We start from the raw sequence: 20,711 nt of genomic DNA, 5'->3' as shown, positions 1-20,711 counted from the left end.
GGCCCGAGCACTCGCCTCGAGCGAGCTGCAGTGTAGCGAGCCACAGGCACTCAGAGCGGTGCTGAGATGAGCTGAGCATGCGCCTAACAACACTCAGCAACCTAGTAAGTGGAAAAAATGGGGAAAATCCGACATATTTTACGGATTTTAGAGTTAGTTTTACAAAAATGCGTATAACTTTCGTACGGATGAACCGATTTTGATGTAATAAAGTTCAAAATACCCTCCATTAAGCTAGCTATCCAGCAATCAAACCCGCATCCAAATCGGTCCATCCGTCTAGTAGCTACATGCGTATAAACACGGTGCCTCGCGCGGCGCTGGCTCGAGCACTCGCCTCGAGCGAGCTGCAGTGTAGCGAGCCACAGGCGCTGAGGGCCGTGTTGAGATGGGCTGAGCACGCGCCTAATAATACGCAGCAACCGAGTAAGTAAAAAAAATGGAGAAAATCGATCCAAAAACGACGAAAATCAGTCAAAATTTGGAAATTTTCGAAGCGATTTTATAAAAATACGTGTAACTTTAGAGAGGATGAACCGATTTTGATGCAATGTAGCTCAAAATACGCCCCATTAACACAGCTATCCAGCAAAAAAACCCGCATCCAAGTCGGTCCATCCGTCTAGTAGCTACATGGGTATAAGTATGCTGCCTCTCTATTAAATAAAGTTGGTCACTCATGAATGCTCCTTTCATGCATCCCTGAAGAGTTTCTTTCGCCATTTCTTTTCCTTATAAAATGAGACAATGTGGAGTGAATGAGGATATTATGACAGAGGATAGGGTAAAATGGCGTGACATGACGCACAAAGCCGACCCTAAATAACCAAATGGCTAGGAAGAAGATGTGAATTCAAAGGATATTTTAACTAACTACACACTATTTTCTTTACAGAGCCGAATGTAATCTGGCACACAGCGCACTCGTCCCGCCGAGGCGGCGGCCGCCGCTCCGTGTCCGACGCACAGTTGAGACACACGCAGGGCGACCTGCTGGCTCTCGTGCGCACCGAACACATACCGCAAGACAACGACGCGCTGCAACAGGTATAAAAAGTTATATAAAAGTTCCGCCCAACTCCCATAGATGGCGCTGATAAAGGAATAGTCGAAAAGTGTTGACTCGGCGGTTTGAAAAACAGCAGCTGATATGGTTTTGCTCCACATAGATCGCGTTGTAACCTTTTCTGCAACCTGTCCAGAGTGTCAGCTTGCTACGTACCAAGTTTCGTAGAAATTGGTTCAGCGGTTTTCCCGTAAAAGTGTGGCGAACATCTGCAACACGTATAGTGAACCGAATGTAATCTGCCACACATCACACTCGTTGAGACACACGCAGGGGGACCGGCTGGCTCTAGTCCGCACGGAGCACATACCGCAGGATAACGACGCGCTGCAACAGGTAATAGTTCCTGCCAGTTTCCACAGATGGCGCTGTTAAAGGAGAGGTTGAAAGGTGGTGGCTCGGGGAATTTGATATTGTTTGTGCTCCCAATTTACATGGATGCTACCTTTTCTGCAAGGATTTCACTTTGCCCGTTGGTTTTTCGGGACGAAAGGTTACAAACTTGTGGCGGCGTTGCCGTTGCGATGTGGTTGCGATGTGGTCGTATTACACAGGTGGTCGATAACAACGGCAAAATGTGGCACTTGTGAATTGGATTATTCATTGTCAATACAAAATATACACCCGACCACACGGCGTGGTTGTGGTACGTCTGAATTGACCCTTTCACGTAAAAACTACTTAACGGATTTTCGTGAAATTGGATATGCAAGTAGCTTACACATTGCACTAACACAAAGGCTACTTTTTATCCCCGAATTCTCACAAGAAAACCTTTTAACAAGAAAACCTTTTAAGACTGCAAAAATATCTGTGGTTGTTTTATTACCGTATAAGTTGTTTTTCTGTGTACGTGGTGTATTTGTGTAGTTCGAAATAAAAGTCTTTTCTTTCTTTCTTTCAAAAATAACCTATATATTTTTATTATTTACAGGCAATTCGTCGCGGCATACTAGCGCCGCCGTCGCTGGAGGCGTCCTCGGCGGACGCGTGGCTCGGCCGCCCGCCGCACCGCCCGCCGAGGTGCTTCCTGCCCTATTTGGATGAGCTTAAGGTATATAGTCCATTGACACTGTTGTATATGTGCGTACCTACATCTTTGTATAGTGGCTGCGCCCACACGATATAACAGGCCTACCTCCAATAAACAGATCAGTGTGCTAACCTCTGTCGTTTCACTCACTCCTTGCGCTCCTACTTAACAGACACAGGCAGGATGCTTCCTATTTGCGGCGATATTTGGATGAGTAAGCGAGAAGACCAAGCGAAGCGACAGGCCGTCGGCCGTAAATTTTGCAGTACACTATTGCCAGTTTCGCCACTTATTTAAATCACTTGTGGAAATTAATAATAATAAGAGTTTAATAACAATACCGTTGTCTGCAGGCTCTACTAGAAGACCAGCAAGTCCCTGAAGCAGAATTAGCTCGAGTGCGGCGCACCCGCTACCTGAACCGAATACCGGACACGCTGTATATGGTGAGTGTTGTAGTAGTTACTGAGGCGACCGCAAGATGGCACTGGTTGTAGATATTAGAATTTAAGGTCTCGAAGTAGATTTATATTGATTTCAAGGGATTCAAGCGGTAAGTGGTGAGGAAAGCACCCACTATTAGAATTGAATACCCGATACACTAAGTATATGGTGAGTTATAGGTATTATTTCTGCAGGATGTTACAAAAGTGGTATATTAAGCCAAAACGGGGTGACGCAGAGTCAATAGTCAATTATTTTAAACCTATTTTAAAGTGTCATATAGCTCTATCTGTACTTCCACAAAAAAGTTTTTAAAACTAAATTTGACAGATTTTGTAGGCGTTTGACAGCGCTAAACATCTATTAAATACTGTCTGAGTTTTAGTGGTAAGGCCCTATGAATGTATTTGTTACTACAATTGTTACGTTACTCGAGCAACCTATTTATTAACCCATCTTCTATCTCCCCAGGTGGCAGCCGAACGCTCAGCTCCTATCGACGCGCCCTCCCTCTCCCTCGTCCCGTGCGCCCTCCGCGCCGCGCTGCTCGCCCGGCACCGCGAGCTGCGGGCCGCCCCGCGCGCGCAGACCGCCCTGGCGCTGCCCCTGGCCCGCCCGGAGACCGTGGCCGCGCAGGTGACACCCCTAGCGCGATGTGCACACAGTAGAGACAGCCCTAGCGACACACTAGTGACAACCCTAGTTGCTGTAGTAGCGAGCCAGGTGGCCGCGCAGGTGACAACCCTAGCGCTGTAGGAAGCCCTAGTGACACATTAGTAACAACCCTAGCTCGCCCGTACCATGACCCTAGAGATAATAGCAATAGCTAGTGTAAACCTTAGCTGATAGACACATTAGGGCGAGCCTCCATAGTTATGTTGCGCTGTGTTGCGTTACGTCATCCCAAAGGAAAGTTACGACATATATCTTAAAGGATGACTTATTTTATGACACAACACAACGCAACAATAATGGGGCCTCACACTTAAGGCCGACTCTCGTTTAGTGCGAGTGTTTAGTAGACGTACATTGCTGGGCTTGTTGTATAGTATTTGCATTTTAAATCTGCCATACATACTCATCAATGTACGTCTACTTGCCTACTACTCACTCTAAACAGTGTGTGAATCAGCTTTAGCAATAAAATTAATAAACACAGATAACATCCGCTACAGTAAATGTATTTCTTCGGTTTTCAGCTGGCGCTCCGCTGCGCTCGCGAGATGTCGCTTCCTGACTCTTGTGCAGACTTGCTGTTGGCTGAAAACGATGAGCAGGACAGGTAATAATAATTATTACTGTTATTGTTTTTAATTTGTGCATTGAACTGCAAGAATTTATCTGAACAAATGATGATTCATCAAATCTATTTAACTTCACAAGAAACTAAGGACACAAGAACATTTTATCTGGGAGTACCTACAATTTTCCATGTTTTTATCATAGTTCTAATGTACCTATTCCATTTCTTTTCGCAGGGAGGGCGCGTGGTCGGAGTGCGAGGAGGGTCAGCAGCGCGAGGCGGCGTCCAGCCGGCCGCGCGAGCCGTGCTGTCGGTACGTACAGTCATCATCATCATCATCATCATCAGCCTATAGCAGTGCACTGCTGGCCATGTAGCACGGGGCGCTATTAAGACGTGACAAAGGTTCTCAGTCGCGCTCGCTCTAGCTAGAGGCTGCGCGGTATGAGCGAGCGCGATGCAAAACTCTTGTCACTTCTTAAATGCGCCCCGTACTAGCCCTTCTGGACGTAGGCCTCTCCCAAAGCACGCCACTGGATGCGATCTATTTTGCTTTTTATTATGCTGTCGGTACGTGTAGTAGTAGAGGGTGGAGTTTTATCAGTGAACAAGCCGGTGGCCCGTCATAATCATGTGGTACGAGTGGAAAAATCCATATTTAAATAAATCATCATCAGCCCCTAATCTTCCATTCCAAGAGGTTCCACAACACTCTGTCATTGGCATTCTAGAAATCGTTTTCTCCACCAGATTTTATATATTTAGAATAGAATAGAAAAACTTTATTAGATGCTATACTTACATACTTCTAAAACTTCTGGAGCAATGAAATGTTAGCCCACAAAATGTTTGGCTGACAACCTACGTATACCTACAAAGTTGTGGGCGACACGTTCGTGGGGCCCAAAATTCAATTGACTGACAGGGAATGGGTTATTCCACTGTTGATGAACCATTACATCCTAATTTATGTATGTATTAATGTTCAAATTCTATTGCAGAAGCAGCTCAGCGGGTCTCAGTAGTGCCGGGTCACTGAGTAGCGCCGAACACCAGCTTATTAACGGTAAGAGATAGATTGAATATTATTTATTTGTACACCACAAATTAATCATATTTACACTTGAAATGATAATATATATATATATATATGTACTGTCTAAAATTACTCCCATCCGCGAATGTTTTCATTTGTGAAGGAATATTAAAAGATTATTCAGATCCTTTCCGCATCAGACCAATAGCGGCCGAGCAGAAAAGATAATATGAAAATGGCAGAGGAACATGGTTATATGGTCATCGAAGGGTTTTTAGTGAGATTTCCCTATTAAAAAGTCTCTTATAGCTCTCAGGGATATCATAACATCGTCTTTACAATAAAAGTTAATCTCCTGAGACCCAGAGGCAAAAAAAAAACTAAAACTTTCAGTTTTCGGCGGCTGCAAACTTAACTTTGTCGTGGGTTTCAACATTATGTCACCGTATGAGGTCTTTGCTGGATCTTTAGAGGTTAAGATTAAAACACACCAAGATCCAAGACATAATTAAATGTCAGCAAAAGACTCCCTACTCAGCAATACCTAACCCTAAATAATGTTATTTTGATAACTTACTAACTACTTTTGTGTACTATATCGGTGAGTGACCACTGATCCTCATCTTACAGGTTTTTACCTAGTTTGAGTATCAGGTTACATATTATTCATGCATATAGCTTACAGCCTAAATCTATGCTTGTTAACTTTGTTTTTTTTGTAATGAAGTTTAAGATTAGCTATGAAATAGATTATAAAAAAAAAATATTATTATTATTAACTAACCACCCCCCTACCCACAGACTGCGTCGGCGGCAAGTCGTGGCGCCGAGCGACAGTGGAGCCGCGCCCGCCCGCCGCCGCCGCCGTCCCAGATGTGGCGCTGGCGCCTAATGCGAATACGCATTTGTTGTGTCCTCCGCAGCATAGTAAGTATAAGTGTAATGTTTGTAATAATGAATTTCGTTATGATTGTGACAGGGAAATTAGCTAGCGCGTAATGCACACACTATACTCACAATGACATATACAAAAACACATTTAGTATGTGTAAGAATGGATATAGTTGTTAGTGTTATAATCAATACAGCAGAAATGAATCCCAGATGACACATTAGTGCCTAACGCGAACACGCTCTGTTATGTTTGCAATATAGTGAGTATAGTTTAGGACCAGTGCATGTGTAAGAATGAATATATATATGTGACATTGTTATGAATGTAGTATGTATCAAGTCGCCCGCCGCCGCCGCCGTGCCCGATGTGGCGCTGGCGCCTAATGCCAATACGCATTTGTTGTGTCCTCCTCAGCACAGTGAGTATAACGAGTGAGCATAGTAAGTATAATGTTTGTAAGAAAGAATTCAGACTGTGTGCGTCTTCATAAGTTATGTAGGTATCTTTGAATGATAGTAACGGTGAACTTAGTGCCAACGCCGCCGCCGTCCCAGATGTGGCGTTGGTTCCTAATGCTAATATGCATCTACTGTGTCCTCCGCAACATAGTAAGTATAGTTTAGGACGAGTGTAATGTGTGTGAGAGTGGATTTTGAATCTGTCTGTATGTGTCATTGTAATGAATGTAGCAATGTACTAGACCTGGCGTTAGCCCCTAATGCTAATAAGCATCTGTTGTGTCCCCCGCAGCAACACATGTAATGCATCTAGGAATACATTTTATTACAGTGAAAGTCCTTCAAAAATGGTAGTCATTTCATCTCAAAAGACCTACCAAATAAAACATAAATTATGTAACATAAAGTTAAGAAAGTTAAACAGTGTATTTCGTTGCAGGTTTCAGCGGCATGGGGGTGCTACAACTAGACCTGGGAGACGGCGCCACACACACGCCTAGACCTGGTGAGAAAATATCTGTACTGTTTAACCTTTCCTATGCCGAACGGCCGCGCACACATGTAACCGCCGTCTGCCGGCGCTTTTTGACAGTAGAGAGCGCCCGCGCGGGAATCACATTTATATGAATATTTGGGTATTATTGTTTGGTACTCAATAATGTATCGATTGTAATTTATTGTCAGATAGCTAATGAACGTGTTACAATGAATTTTATTGGTTATAATTGTTTTATTTGATTTCTATAGGTCATTGATTACAGATTTTTACTTGAAACTGCACCCATCACAGAAAAATACCTCTATTTCAATATAATTTTAGTTTCAATCCAGGTTTTTTTATATTTATTACTTGAAGAGATTATATAGCTATCAACTGATATCAATAAAATATAAAGTCTAGAGTAAATAGATTCATAATTTACATTTTGAAAACTGATTATAATTTGCTTTATTTCAAAAGACTCCATTTTCTGTACATGTGCATGTGTGCGTGACAAGAGCTTGCTCCAGTGCGCCGTGTGCCAGAGCTGTCCCAAATCAAGGGTGTTCACTTTTGATGAAATAAAACATGAATGATAATATTTTTATAATGTTTCGTATTTTAGCATACTAAATTATAAAAACTTAAAAGTTAGTTACTTACTGAATCATATTTAGTTATTTGTTAACCTAATATCCACAAATATTATACTATAAATATATACATATATAAATACATATATTTATTTATATAAATAGGACAGGTGATCACCCTCTCAGACTCATCTACACATCGATATCATTCTAAAGAGCCTTAACTTCACGTTCACTAGAGCGAAGATCCTAAAAAATAAAACACGCTGTATAACAACCCAACGCACTTCGTGTACACACACGAGCGGCGGCCATTTTGTTTGCGTATGTGTGTGTGTGAATTTTGGATGCACCTTGATAAATAAAGATATTCTCTAATATTTTGGCTATTTATTGAATAAACCGATATAAATATGTATTATCAATAAAATTATCTTTATAAATGAAATAAATTATTTATTTATGTTTTTACATAAAAGACTAGAAAACAGTTTAGAAAGTTACGCACCCTTCAGGCAAAAAACCGGTACAATTTTAGATCGATAAAAACTTCATTTTTTGGAATTTTTTATATTATTGATTTATCACTATACCTTCAAAATTGAATAAATAACAAGAAAACATAGTGTTTGCTTACCTTTTGACGTTTTTTCCATACGAAATCACTATTTTATTACCAACAGTCGCGAGTACAAGGACTGTTCAAGGTACCAAAATTTGAATTTCGCGCTACTAGTAAACAAGTGAAGTTTTTGACTCAATGAATGTTGTCGATGGTTGTTTCATTCATATAGAATAAATTACAGGTGATTTCATACTCTATTTCGTGGTAATTAATAACTAAAATCACAAAAATCGCGATGAAGTGCTCTTGGGACAGATCTGTCACTAGGCAGACAAGGGGGGTTGGGACAGATCTGGCACACGGCATTCTAGAGGTTAATAAGTGTTTAAAACCAAATTTGACAGATTTTGTAGGCGTTTGACAGATCTAAACACCTGTTAAATACTGTTGTAAGTTTTTGCGGTAAGGCCCTATATGTTTTTAACCTATACAGGGTGTTGCTAAAGTGGTATAGTAAGCGAAAATCTGATGGTCAAATTTGACGTACGACTTTTGGATATTCGCAAATGAAATTTTTTTTGCCCATAGTAATAACTCACTTTCCGATAAGGGCCTCCTAATTTAGCTTCCATACACTTTCGATCCTGTACAGAGATAACGTTACCCTCCAAGTACCTATCGAAGCCACTTCTCGCTCTGAACCTTTTGGTACTTTTAATTTTTTGCGCGCGAGCTTCCCGTGGCAATTCTTTGATAAAAAGCATTTTAGCCTTTAGCCCTCATGGATTAGCCATCATATGTATACTCCAATTACCTGTCATAGCTGAAGTAAACCTATCTCTTTTCAATTAAATTTTTATATTACAAGCTAAACTAGGTATACTTAGGTAACCTTTTTATGTGTATTTTAAATACTATTTCAGGATCGAGAGCGCTGCGCGCCGCGTCGCAGCACGCAAGACATCGCGACCACACGCAACAGGTACTAGCTATACTCCAGACTGTAAAAAAACATACATACAGACGAATTGAAAACCCACCCTGTTTTGTAGTTGGTAAAGGTGCATAGTAAGCTGTAGGGGCCAATACGGGTAATTTTTACTCTACATTCTGAATAATCTTCGGTAAAATTTTGGATTCTAATTCACTCTAAATTAAGCTATTTAGAAGCTAAATAATGTATAAAGCTTACGACGCTTTTTAAAAGTAATAACCATTTTTACTATCAGTGAAAACTTACCGTTATTTAATATTAAACGCCATCAGTAAATTAGAATGTGAACATAAATAAATAAAAGTATATATTTTATTGTGTACGCCTCATGGCAAAGCATGGCATGTTCTAACTTACATATAAGAACATTGTAACTAACCTGTGTTTATGCAAATAAAATGAAATTGAATTTGTATAATTATGTTTGTTTCAGCTAACGATGGCTCGCAGCCGGGTGTTGCCTGATGATGATGATCTGAGAGCCGCCATCGAGATGTCCGTCATGAGAGGTGAAGGTCACTTACTTTAAGACCCCCGCAGATTGCAGACTTTTAATCGACCGATAGTTGGTCGGGCTCTTAATCAGTATGGAGTATCGGCCGATACATAATCGTTGAATGTGCGCACTACCATACATCTCCATACTGATTAAGAGCCCGACCAAACTATCGGCCGACTAAAAGTCTGCGGGGGGTCTAAGGGTTCCGTAGGGTACTCAATGTTTCTACACCACAAAGCAAATACAAAGTAGAGCTGCCATATTTCGTTTTCTATATAGGATGAGATGAAGCCACTAATCGGGGTTGAAGGCTGAGGTGCGCGGTGGTGCGGGACTCGAACTCCATCTTAGTTCAAGTAGATGAACTTTTATGTAAAGCTCTGGTTAACGCCATCTAAGTTCAAGTAGAAAAAGTAGCCTCTGTGGTTATACATTGCGTAGCTCATATGATATCTGAAGGCCAAAGAAGAATAAATGACGTAATGTATTTCAAATTTATTTGTCATTGCGAACTGGTAGACAGGGACGGACTAAGGCATAATATAAAATGGGGCGCTAAATGGTCAGAATTAAATTCAGTATGAGAAAAGGGAAACATGAAAAAAATATTTTAATATGTTTTGTTTATTAAATAGTTAAGTACCTATTTAACAAAACCTACCTATTTAACCAAACTTGCGTTTTAAGCATACTCTTGTACGGAGCTGAAACCTGGACATCATACGCAAAACAAGAACGTCGACTTAATGCATTCCACTTGCGCTGTGTTAGAAGCATCTTGCATATAACTTGGCAGGACAAAGTTACGAACGAACGGGTCCTTAAAACTGCGCAACTGCCTAGCGTCACCGCCCTTCTTAAACAGAGGCGATTGAGGTGGCTAGGGCATGTGCACAGAATGGAAACGTCTCGCCTGCCGCGGAGTGTTATGCTTGGCGCTGTGGCAAATGCTAAGAGAGGGTTGGGGCGACCCATTCTCCGATTCAGAGATTGCGTCAAGCGGGATATGGCTGCTTTTGGCATCAATTATCAAAGTTTGGAGAAACTCGCTGAGAGTAGGGATGAATGGCGAAAGCACGTGTTCGATGGCCGTAAAATTCACGATGACGCCTGGTTTTCTGATCTCGCCTACAAGCGACAAAAACGTCACAGTCGTGTACCGGCCACTAGCTGCACTTTCACTTGTAGATCCTGTGGAAGGCCTTGCCGCTCCCGCATCGGTCTATATAGTCACGATAAAAATCATGTTCCAGACATTAATTAAATCGTCTGTCATAGACGTACAAGGCCCATGATGATGACCTATTTAACAATTAACTTTTTTATTATTTATATATAAACAATAATTGGGATGGAATGGGTCGACGAAAGTCCATGCCATGGGTTATATTATACTCGACAGTTTAGCTCGATCGAGTAATACCGTATGTGAGTACGGACCAAAACACCAGATGGCAGAATCGACAGCTCAACGTGACCTCCAAACACGGAATCGTTTTCATTTCGGATATTCAGGTGATTAAAATCAGGTATAATATTAATCACCTGTAAAAAGAACAGTCTTATTAAAATGCTGTCGCTTTGTGACTGTTGTGTTTGGAAGTAGCAATATGCCTGAATCTAATATTTATACATTTCTCTATAATTTCTTTGGAGAGGTGTGTGATATGATTAAATAAAGGTGTCTGTTCTTGGATATGTGCATTTAGTGAATGGAGCCAATCCTGGGTATGTGGCAATATGGCTGATAATCATAATCACGACGCACCCACATGTCAAGACGGGCGTGAATCAAAGACGGTGACTCGGGTTAGACTGGTTTATTCTATAAGTGCATGCTACCCACATCATTACAATATTGACATCCTTCTCCTTTCAAAAAAAAATAATGAAATAAAAACAAAAAAAATAGTTACAATTGGATATTTGCAATAATCCCGACTGTTTACATGTAATAAACACAAATTTCGCATTATTGACAAAAAACATTGATATATAAGTAATATGAATTAATAATGATAGAATCAATTGAATCTAATCGAGTACACATTATATTTAACAAAATCAAACAAAGATTAGGTCTGTACTTATGTTTTATCTACTGCTTCTACCTAGTGAAGGAGGATAAGTACATGTTTGTTTCATAATATATAAATGTATGAATTTCAAAGCATAAGTATTCATAAAAACAATAAATTCATAAGAAGAAAATTTAACATGGTAATAATATTAACAATGTTAGGTATATGTCATGCAATTCTATGAAAATATTAACAATGTTAGGTAAATGTCATGCAATTCTTGTAATTCTATGAAAAATTCTTTAAAAAAATAAGTAGACGATACAATTATACGAATAAAGCATAGGCATCTCCAATAACAATCATAATGATCTAGCTCATAAGTACCTATAGATCCACTTTATTCTACAGAGTACACAATTATTATTACACATAAATGTAATGTTACAGTTTTATCAGAGAATAGGTAGGTTCCTAGGTACCTTACCATGACTAAAATTGGTATCCGACGTACAATACACTGTAAATATGTAGAACAAAATCACTTCTAGAATGTCGACAGCGACACATACATTGTATAGGTACACAGTTAAAATTATTTGTATTTAGGTAGGTATATTGAATAATTTAATGGATACATGCACAAATTACGAATCATAAATTATGAATTAATAATTTTAAAAAAAATTGTTTCATCAATAAATTAAGTAGGTAAATTACAATACAATGACATTCATTCATCTAAATATAATATTATGTAATGTAATATGTACATATTTTTTATTTTTATTATTTATTATAATGTATAGATTTCTTAACTACATTGGTAGGTATTTCAAGTGTGCAGTTGTGGCGTTGAAAATCCGTATCGCTCAGGAGGCCTCACCGTCCTGCCATAACGAGTTACATAAGCGTCAGTCGCATTGTTTACAACAGGTTCATTTACCTGGACACCGGGGCTGCGCGGGGGGGACTCGCCATTGCTGATAACAATGTCATCATATTGTAAACTACTCCGACCGACATTACTTGATCCTTGAAATTTATTACAGACCCTTGAGTCAATTATAATATGTCTACGGTTACGAATCATTATTCCTCCCGATTCCATTTCAATTTCATACGATCTCTGCCCTTTTATATTTCTGATTGTACCGTTTTTCCAAGAGTTATTTACCCATGCTTTGACTTTTTGACCAACTATAAGAGGAGGTAAATCTTTAGCGCCAATATCAAAATATTTCTTTTCCTGTTCCTTGCGACGTTTTAATGATGGTATAACATTTGTATGACATTTAGGTTTTAATAATTTTAATGAGCATGGTAAAATACTGCGAAGTTTTCTACTGTATAGAAGCTCAGCAGGCGACGGCAAAGTGTGATCTATTGGTGTATTTAGATATTCTAAAAGTCCTAGACGGAAGTCAGACCCATCGAAAGTAGTCTTCTTTAACATTGTTTTAACAGTTTGTACAGCTCTTTCAACTTGTCCGTTCGATTGAGGATATCTCGGCGAGGATGTTACATGCCGAAACTTCCACATTTGTGAAAATGTCCTAAAGCTTTCACTGCTGAACTCCGGTCCATTATCTGACATGACTATATCTGCTATGCCCTGCCTACTAAATACTACCTTCAACTGGTCTATCACCGTTGTGGAGGTCATGGATTGCAATTCTATAACTTCAATAAATTTACTATAATAATCTACTACTATCAAGAATATTTTGTCCCTATAGTGACATAAATCAACGCCTATTTTGGACCATGCCCGTTCAGGAATGTCATGTTGCATTAATGTTTCTTTATTGTTAGCCTTCCTATGTGTTAGGCACGCCTGACAGCTGGATACCATGTCCTCAAGTTGCGAGTTCATGTTCGGCCAGTACATTATTTCTCTCGCCCTTAGTTTACATTTTTCGATGCCTAAATGGCCTATATGTATGTTACGTAACATTTCTGAGCGTAAACATTTAGGTATAACTATGCGCGCGCCTTTCCATACTAATCCAAAATCTACCGTTAACTCGTCCCTAATGTTCCAATAACAACGAAGTGACGCGTCCACATCTGATCGCGATACCGGCCAACCATTTTTTATAATTTTTATTAACGATTGTAACTCTGTATCTTGGCGAGTATATTTTTGTATAGCTAGGAAATGCGTATCGGTGAGGTCGTTGCCGACGGCCACCGCGCACACGGCGGCGCGCGCCTCCAGGTGGTCACGCGGCTCCAGCTCGCCGCTGCTCTCGCTGAGGGCAACTGCCCTAGACAGCGCGTCCGCTATGTGTAGGTATTTTCCGGGCTTATAAACAAGTTTAAATGAATATGGTTGCAATCTCATTAACATTCTTTGTAATCTTGGCGGTGCGTTTACTATCGGTTTATTTATGATACTAATCAACGGTTTGTGATCTGTTTCTATTGTTATGTCGGATCGCCCGTATATGTAGGTATAGAATTTTTCACAAGCAAATACGCATGCAAACAATTCTTTTTCTATTTGGGCGTATGCTTGTTCCGTTTTATTTAACGATTTAGACGCGTAACAAACGGGCAAACCGCCCTGCAGCAAACATGCCCCTAGCCCGTGCTTGCTGGCATCTACAGACAGCGTGACTGGCTTGTCTAGACTGTAATATTGTAACACGGGCGGACTTATTAAACATTGCTTAATCATATTGAAACTCTTGTTGTGATGTTCGCTCCAGTGCCATTCGATATCCTTTTTTAATAGTTCGCGCAATATGTGTGTTTTATCAGACAAGTTTGGAACAAAACTACCTACATAGGTCACGAGCCCTAAAAACCGTTCCAAATCTTTAACATTTTTAGGTTCAGGCATATTTTTAATGGCCTCTGTGTGTGATTCATCGGGTGAGATTCCGTGTTCACTTATTTTATGACCTAAATATGTGATCTCTGTTAATCCGATTTTACATTTTTTTCTATTCAATTTTATATTGATTTCACGACATTTTTGTAGTACTTTACGCAGGCGTAAATCATGCTCTTCTTTGTCTTTACCGTAGACAAGCAAATCATCAATAAATTGACAAACACCGTCCAGGCTATCTAGGTGCTCTAGGAGCCTTTTGTGGAAAACTTCCGAAGCTGATGAAATACCGAACGGCATTCTTAAAAATTTATATCTACCGAACACCGTATTAAAGGTACATAAGTCAGTACAATCATCATGTAACTTCAATTGCCAAAATCCTAATTTCGCATCTAACGTGCTATATACCTTAGAACCTGACAACTTAGATGTGATTTCATCAAGTGTGGGAAGTTTAAAATGTTCACGTTTGATTGCCCTATTCAGGTCTTGCGGATCTAAACACACCCTAAAATCACCGTCCGCTTTTTTAGCTAGCGTCATACTGCTGACCCAATCGGTAGGTCCCTCAACTTTAGCAATAATGCCTTGTTTTTCCATATCTAATAACTTATTTTTAAAACTTTCTTTAATAGCAATTGGCATTTTTCTAGGAGCATGAACTACCGGTTGTATATTATCTTTTAAAAGTATTTTGTAACTGCCAGGCAAACAACCTAGACCCTCAAAAACATCTGGGTAATCGTCTAATATCCTTTCACTATCATTTTTGGAAGTAATCGACATTATTCGCTTAATTACATTCAGTTCCTCACACGATTCTCGACCTAAAATAGCAGGTGAATCAACATCGGCAATAACAAATTTTAGTATGTAGGTTATATTTTTGTGAGTAATTTTTAAACTACACTTACCTAAAACGTGTATGCTAGCCCCAGAATATCCACGTAATTTCATAGTTGTGTTTGTCAACTCACTTTCTAAAACACCTATTTGATTCAAATATCTTTTAGGCAACACATTTACGTCAGCCCCAGTGTCCAGTTTAAAATTAATAGGTTTATTATTTACATACAAAGTGGCAGACCACGAATCATCGGAATTAATCTTATTAATTACCTGATCGGATGAGTTCCCATCGATTTCATACAATACTTGGCACATTTTCGCATAATGATTATAACGGTTGCACTTATTGCACTTTGCACCATACGCGGGACACTGGTACATGTTATGACTCATACCGCACTTGTAACACACACGCGAGGATCGCGCAGGAGGCGGCGGCGGCGGCGATGGGGCGGCGGCCGAGGCGGCGGCGGGTGCCGGGTCTCCGTGCCCGCGCCCTCGCGCCCTGCCTCGCGCCCGCCCGCGCCCACGCCCGCGCCTGCGACGCTCACGTACTCCCTGCTGCATCCAATCCACCGATTCCGTATTTTCTGCACTATTGCCTGTGCAATTGCCGCAACATTTATTATTTATCTCGTTCACGTGATGCGCTGAAACCTCGGTATTTATATTCGTAGCTTGCACCCTTGATAGTTCGGCTAGCTGGCAAATATCTAACGCCTTTTTCAGCGTTAAGTCACTCTCTCTAAGCAAACGTTCCCGTAATGAATTATCATGGATTCCACAAATCAAACGGTCCTTGACAAGGTCGTTACAAAGATCTTTGAACTCACATTTGGCGGCCATCTTATTCAGTTCGAAGACATACTGTTCAACGGATTCAAATTCCCTTTGTTCTCGGATAAAGAACTTGTGACGTTCTACTGTTAAGTTTTTCTTCGGTAAAAAGAAATTATCAAATTCTTCTAAAACTTCGTCGACTGTGGTGCATTTTGTTTTGAATGTATCGTGAACTTCTCTGCACCTTGGGCCAATTATATGCAACAAAATACTAATTTGCACCTTTGCATCTTTTTTGGAAAACTCGCACGCCTGATAGTATATTTCAAAAGACTTTTTCCACTCTTCCCATGATTTGCTTAGGTTTCCCGAGGTTACATTTGTAATATTGTTATCAAATTGGAATGGTAACGGCGGTTTTAATACGGCTTCCATTTTGAATCTGCACCGAATTTATTTTCTAATTTACTTTTTAATCTTATTTATTTATACTGTTTTTATTAAATTTACCACACGTCTTATCACTGCGACCACTGTATATTCGGGATTTATACGTGTTTAAACACTCACGAAGATTTAATTAGTTCCTAATACCGGCTGCGCCATGTCAAGACGGGCGTGAATCAAAGACGGTGACTCGGGTTAGACTGGTTTATTCTATAAGTGCATGCTACCCACATCATTACAATATTGACACCACACACTCCCATGTCGCCGCCATTGTTGTGTCTCAGTGTTTAGTTAGCGAGATTCCTTCTGCCTTTTTTCAACATCGATGGTTTTAGTAATTAATTTAAGTTAGCTTTTCTTGTGATGGAATGTTAGGGTAAGCGCCTTCTCTTATTTTTTTCAAACCTTATTTTCGTGTTTAGTAGGTATGTCCTCCGCATTAAAATGTAGAGAACATACTTTGCTGTATTTTGTTGGACTCAGCCTGTGGATTAGTTTAATTCATTGCTGCTTCAATGCACTGTCAGGAAATCTAAAAAAAACTAAATATTTAATTCATAATAAACATGACGCCCCCTATTTATTTTTTATCCGGCGGCATCCGGCCTGAGTACATCCCTTACTAGTATTTCTATTTGACACTAGATGGCGCTTCCAGCAATTAAGAATGTTCTAGAAGTAAATTAAATATAATTTAAAATATTACTACGCGTGAAAATATACTTTGCTTTCGTCCACAAATCTTCTATCATCACTGTAGCTCTTACATCCAACAATGCAACAACTTCATTTTGATCGAGAAACACGTAAAATAAAATCATTTCAAGACTCAACTGTACCGCTCAAGCTCGGGACCTGTCACGCACTGATGTCAGCACCCCAAGCGTGGAGTAACTGAACTACAGACCGTGTGATGACAGGTCGAACTTGGCTACGTCACGGCTACGTTGCTTACAACAGCTCTACTATGTATTTGCTTTGTGTTCTACACACATGAGGAATGAGAAAGTTCCAGTGACATATGGAATGTCTAAGGCGAGTGGAACTTTTTCGTTGCTCGTGAGTGAAGTATAGGCGTATTTACCTTGTTTCACGGGGAAAGACATCTGACAGAACCCTTATTACATTCGAATAAGGGTAGTTTTTGTTTGTATCAGATGACTTTCCCCGTGAAATGGAATATAGGCGATATGCGACTGCGACAGCTCGGCAACTAGTCGAAGAATTATACAGGGTGTTGCAAAAAGGGTGTACTAAGCCGAAACCTATATGTGCAGCATGTTATAATATGTCTAAGCCCGAAAATTAAATCACAATGTCAAAATTTCCGACATAGGTTTCGGCTTATACTCTGTTCATTGTTATTGGTTTTTTGACATTCGAAATCCCATACATATTTGACGACTGCCAAGGAAAACCAACTTTACTTACCAGACATAAGGAAACGTCAAAAATACAATAACATAGTGGAAGGTCTATAGTATATTTATAATTTTTGCAATACCCTGTATAATATGTTCGTTATTAAATATGTATAAATTGTGTATCGCAGCGTATTCGTCGATGGCGCCCGCCGTCGCGCGGACGCTGCCGCACCGCCACGCCACGCATAGAGGTAGGTCATTTTAGGCGTTAAAATATTAACTTACTTTATTTCTATTTGTAGGATTGAATAAAATTAAAATAATATAGCCGTGCGCAATCCATGCTTGCGAACAAGGTGCCGGAAACGTCAGAAACCGCTCAGTCCATAGACAAGACATGTCATAGACAACTTTCTTCTATTCTGTGTCCTCGAGATAAGAGTGCGGCCACAAAGCTGTTGTAAATAGGCCTAGTCCACCACGCTGGCCTAGTGCGGGTTGGTGGACCCCAACACAAGCGAGCTTGTGCTAAGAACTTAATTACAATCACGAGCAATGAAAAAGTTCTACCTGCCATTGCAATATGTCAATGAAACTTTCTCATTGCTCGTGATTGTACTACAGAAAAACCTACCTCTAAGTCTTACTAGAGTTTGATGACGCTAATTTTGCAACGGGTAGCAGCTGTGTATTTTACTGGCAACCCTAATTGTCAGACTTTGTTCATACACTGAGATACATTTACCTAATTACAATTATTCATTGTAATTTCAGAAATGCAATGAGTAACTGTTGTCTTTGAAAATTTTTTTTTGGTGATGGCACTTTGTTGTTGGAAATTCGGACTCTTACTTAACAAATTTTTTCAAAAATAGTTAGTCTAATTTATATTTTATTTCGTATTACAGTGCCGCCGCGCCGCCTGTCGCCCAGCCCGAGCGCGCGCTCGCGCCGCGAACACGACCATATGGACTGTGAGTTACAGAGCATTATTGATTAACACCTTTTAAACCGGATACAGACTGCTGCAACGTAAACAGGCAATGAATATGCTTTGAAAGAATTCCCATCATCATCAGCCTTCCACCGCCCACTGTTGGGTATATAGGACTCCTTATTTGTACGCCAATTCTTCCGGTCTTGTGCCGCTCTGGTCCACTACTTCCCCGCAACCCTGCAGATGTCATTAGCCTGGGTCTGAATTAGCATGTCCCCCACAAACGGTATGGCCTATGGACTTGGTTAAGGTTCCAAAAAATTGTCCTGAATTCTGACTCTCACCTGAATCTCAATAATATCCGTCCAAACGTTCCAGAGTTATAAGGGTACCCTGGTGGGGATTATAGCTGAAGGGACATGTTACAATTACTATAAAGTGCTAAATTGAATATTTCAGTGCGCGCCATCGAAGCCTGCCAGTTGGACGGCGCGTCGCCGGTGCCGAGACGACATTACAGGTAATTTTCATTTAAAACAGAGTCCACAAATGGATTATGAGTTTATGACGTATTAGAATATTTCTTGTTTATGACAAAAAATTACCAGATGCATAAAACAGCGCTGAATATCCGTTTTATGTAGGTAGTTTTAGGCTCACCTATATTTGTAGGATTCAATTAAATTAAAATAACATAGCCATGCGACATCCATGCTCGAACCAAAGGTGCCAGTAAACGACAAAAACGGCCCAGTCCATAGACACCTTTATGTTCTGTTTTATTCCTCGAAATAAGAGTGCAGGTCACAAAGCTATTCTCATTAATTCCTTCTAATAGTTGTAATACTAACATTAGTTCTTCCTAAATTCCAGATTGGAACCCGGCTCGTATGGGGGCTCTAGTCACAGCAGTCGCGGCCCCAGCCCCAGCGACTACGCATAAAGCGATCTCCTCCAATCACACGGCAGCTTACAGCCAACGACCAATCAGCAGACAGCTGCGTACCGCGAATTAAGTACCGTCGACCTATCACGAGACAGAACCCACGAGCGAACGAACTACCGCTGACCAATCAGGAGACAGAACAAGCTAGGGGACGGAGCTTAGAACATGATGTGGCAGCTGGTTGGCGAATCAAAGTGTTGCTATTAAAACTGAACTCATAAAGTCAAATAATAATGGGTGATTCGGAAACTATGATACTCACGATATTTTAAGCCCCGTATAATGCTAAAGGCAAATTTTTCAATGGTCAGATAAAAGTTATGTGATAATTCTGATGCTGTCGCATCTGAATGTTGGTATTAGACAGTGACAACCTAACCATTAAAAAATCAGCCCTAGTCATAAAACGTCAAATAACAACAGATGCTATCTGTAGTGTCCCCTTTTAGGTGACGTCATCGTCATTGTTACGTGACGTCATCATCAATTCGACAGGGTTCCTGCGCAATAGCATTTCGTAATTATATTTACGAGGCTTATATCAGCTAATTTCAGTAGTTAGTTTCATAATACACCCCAACAATAGATACTCATACGAAAGAGGCTTTTATTTCATGAGAACCAGGTAATTTTTTTAAAAAAATTTACATCATAAAATATACTCCCGGGCAATGAAAAAGTCCACTCACAAAATTCTGATTCCAAACGACTCCAATTTTTACAAAGATTTAATTTAAAATTGGAACAAAATATTACCGTTTTTAGTTGGTAATATCCTGAGTTCCTGACGCTCTGTTAAATGTACTTCAATGTTGCAGAAGACGGCATTAAGCTAGCCTTTTCCGTTTAGAAGTAATTTGGTGCTTTTCTGAGTGGAACCTTTTCATTGCCCGTGAGTTTATTAAAGTTTTTTGTTTCGGAAACATATTATAATTATAATTTACCGTATAAGGGCGAGGCCCCATTGCTCCTGTGTGTCGCCGCGCTGCTTTATTTTACATATATTTTTTATGACATGGCCCTGAAAAATGTATGGAAAAAAACGCAGTCTCGCCCTAAGAGTTTCACTCGATCTCTTTTAAATATACAGGTGTTTCAAAAGTGGTATAGAAAGTTGAAAGTGGGTGACTCAGCTCGTCATTCTGAACAAATTGAGTTGTATGGCTATTGGATACAGCTGAAAAAAAATAGCAGGCACTCCCTAGTAGGAAAAAA

At 40.1% G+C, this 20,711-nt stretch overlaps 3 protein-coding genes across 3 annotated transcripts; 2 read left to right on the top strand and 1 right to left on the bottom strand.

The window, feature by feature from the left end:
- The first annotated feature begins 290 nt into the window (after nt 1-290).
- On the top strand, nt 291-8,883 carry LOC125489215 (BTB/POZ domain-containing protein 7-like). The gene is made up of 11 exons (XM_048624311.1): nt 291-426; nt 896-1,047; nt 2,001-2,120; nt 2,453-2,545; nt 3,015-3,179; nt 3,743-3,825; nt 4,022-4,099; nt 4,788-4,852; nt 5,624-5,749; nt 6,615-6,680; nt 8,738-8,883. The coding sequence occupies exons 1-11, from the start codon at nt 291-293 to the stop codon at nt 8,881-8,883; spliced, it is 1,230 nt and encodes a 409-aa protein (XP_048480268.1).
- A 337-nt stretch (nt 8,884-9,220) lies between these two features.
- On the top strand, nt 9,221-20,096 carry LOC105386114. Its single transcript, XM_048623836.1, has 5 exons — nt 9,221-9,317; nt 17,802-17,864; nt 18,522-18,587; nt 19,010-19,070; nt 19,424-20,096. Exons 1-5 carry the CDS (start codon nt 9,248-9,250, stop codon nt 19,491-19,493), a joined length of 330 nt encoding a protein of 109 aa, XP_048479793.1. The 5' UTR covers nt 9,221-9,247; the 3' UTR covers nt 19,494-20,096.
- On the bottom strand, nt 11,113-16,496 carry LOC125489123. Its single transcript, XM_048623835.1, has 2 exons — nt 15,290-16,496; nt 11,113-12,218 (listed from the first exon to the last, which is right to left on the bottom strand). The coding sequence occupies exons 1-2, from the start codon at nt 16,232-16,234 to the stop codon at nt 12,201-12,203; spliced, it is 963 nt and encodes a 320-aa protein (XP_048479792.1). The 5' UTR covers nt 16,235-16,496; the 3' UTR covers nt 11,113-12,200.
- Nucleotides 20,097-20,711: the final 615 nt, after the last annotated feature.

Source organism: Plutella xylostella, chromosome 11 (genome assembly GCF_932276165.1).
Source record: "Plutella xylostella chromosome 11, ilPluXylo3.1, whole genome shotgun sequence".
Lineage (NCBI taxonomy): Eukaryota > Metazoa > Arthropoda > Insecta > Lepidoptera > Plutellidae > Plutella > Plutella xylostella.
This window is presented reverse-complemented; position numbering and strand designations above follow the sequence as displayed.

What these genes read in the sequence shown, in the direction of transcription:
- LOC125489215 (XM_048624311.1), top strand. Translation starts at nt 291, where the DNA reads ATGCGTATAAACACGGTGCCTCGCGCGGCGCTGGCTCGAGCACTCGCC. An exon ending in TACCGGACACGCTGTATATG is followed by an intron (nt 2,546 to 3,014) that starts GTGAGTGTTGTA and finishes CTATCTCCCCAG; the next exon opens with GTGGCAGCCGAACGCTCAGC. An exon ending in GAAAACGATGAGCAGGACAG is followed by an intron (nt 3,826 to 4,021) that starts GTAATAATAATT and finishes TTCTTTTCGCAG; the next exon opens with GGAGGGCGCGTGGTCGGAGT.
- LOC105386114 (XM_048623836.1), top strand. Translation starts at nt 9,248, where the DNA reads ATGGCTCGCAGCCGGGTGTTGCCTGATGATGATGATCTGAGAGCCGCC. An exon ending in CCGCCACGCCACGCATAGAG is followed by an intron (nt 17,865 to 18,521) that starts GTAGGTCATTTT and finishes TTCGTATTACAG; the next exon opens with TGCCGCCGCGCCGCCTGTCG. An exon ending in GTGCCGAGACGACATTACAG is followed by an intron (nt 19,071 to 19,423) that starts GTAATTTTCATT and finishes CCTAAATTCCAG; the next exon opens with ATTGGAACCCGGCTCGTATG.
- LOC125489123 (XM_048623835.1), bottom strand. Translation starts at nt 16,234, where the DNA reads ATGGAAGCCGTATTAAAACCGCCGTTACCATTCCAATTTGATAACAAT.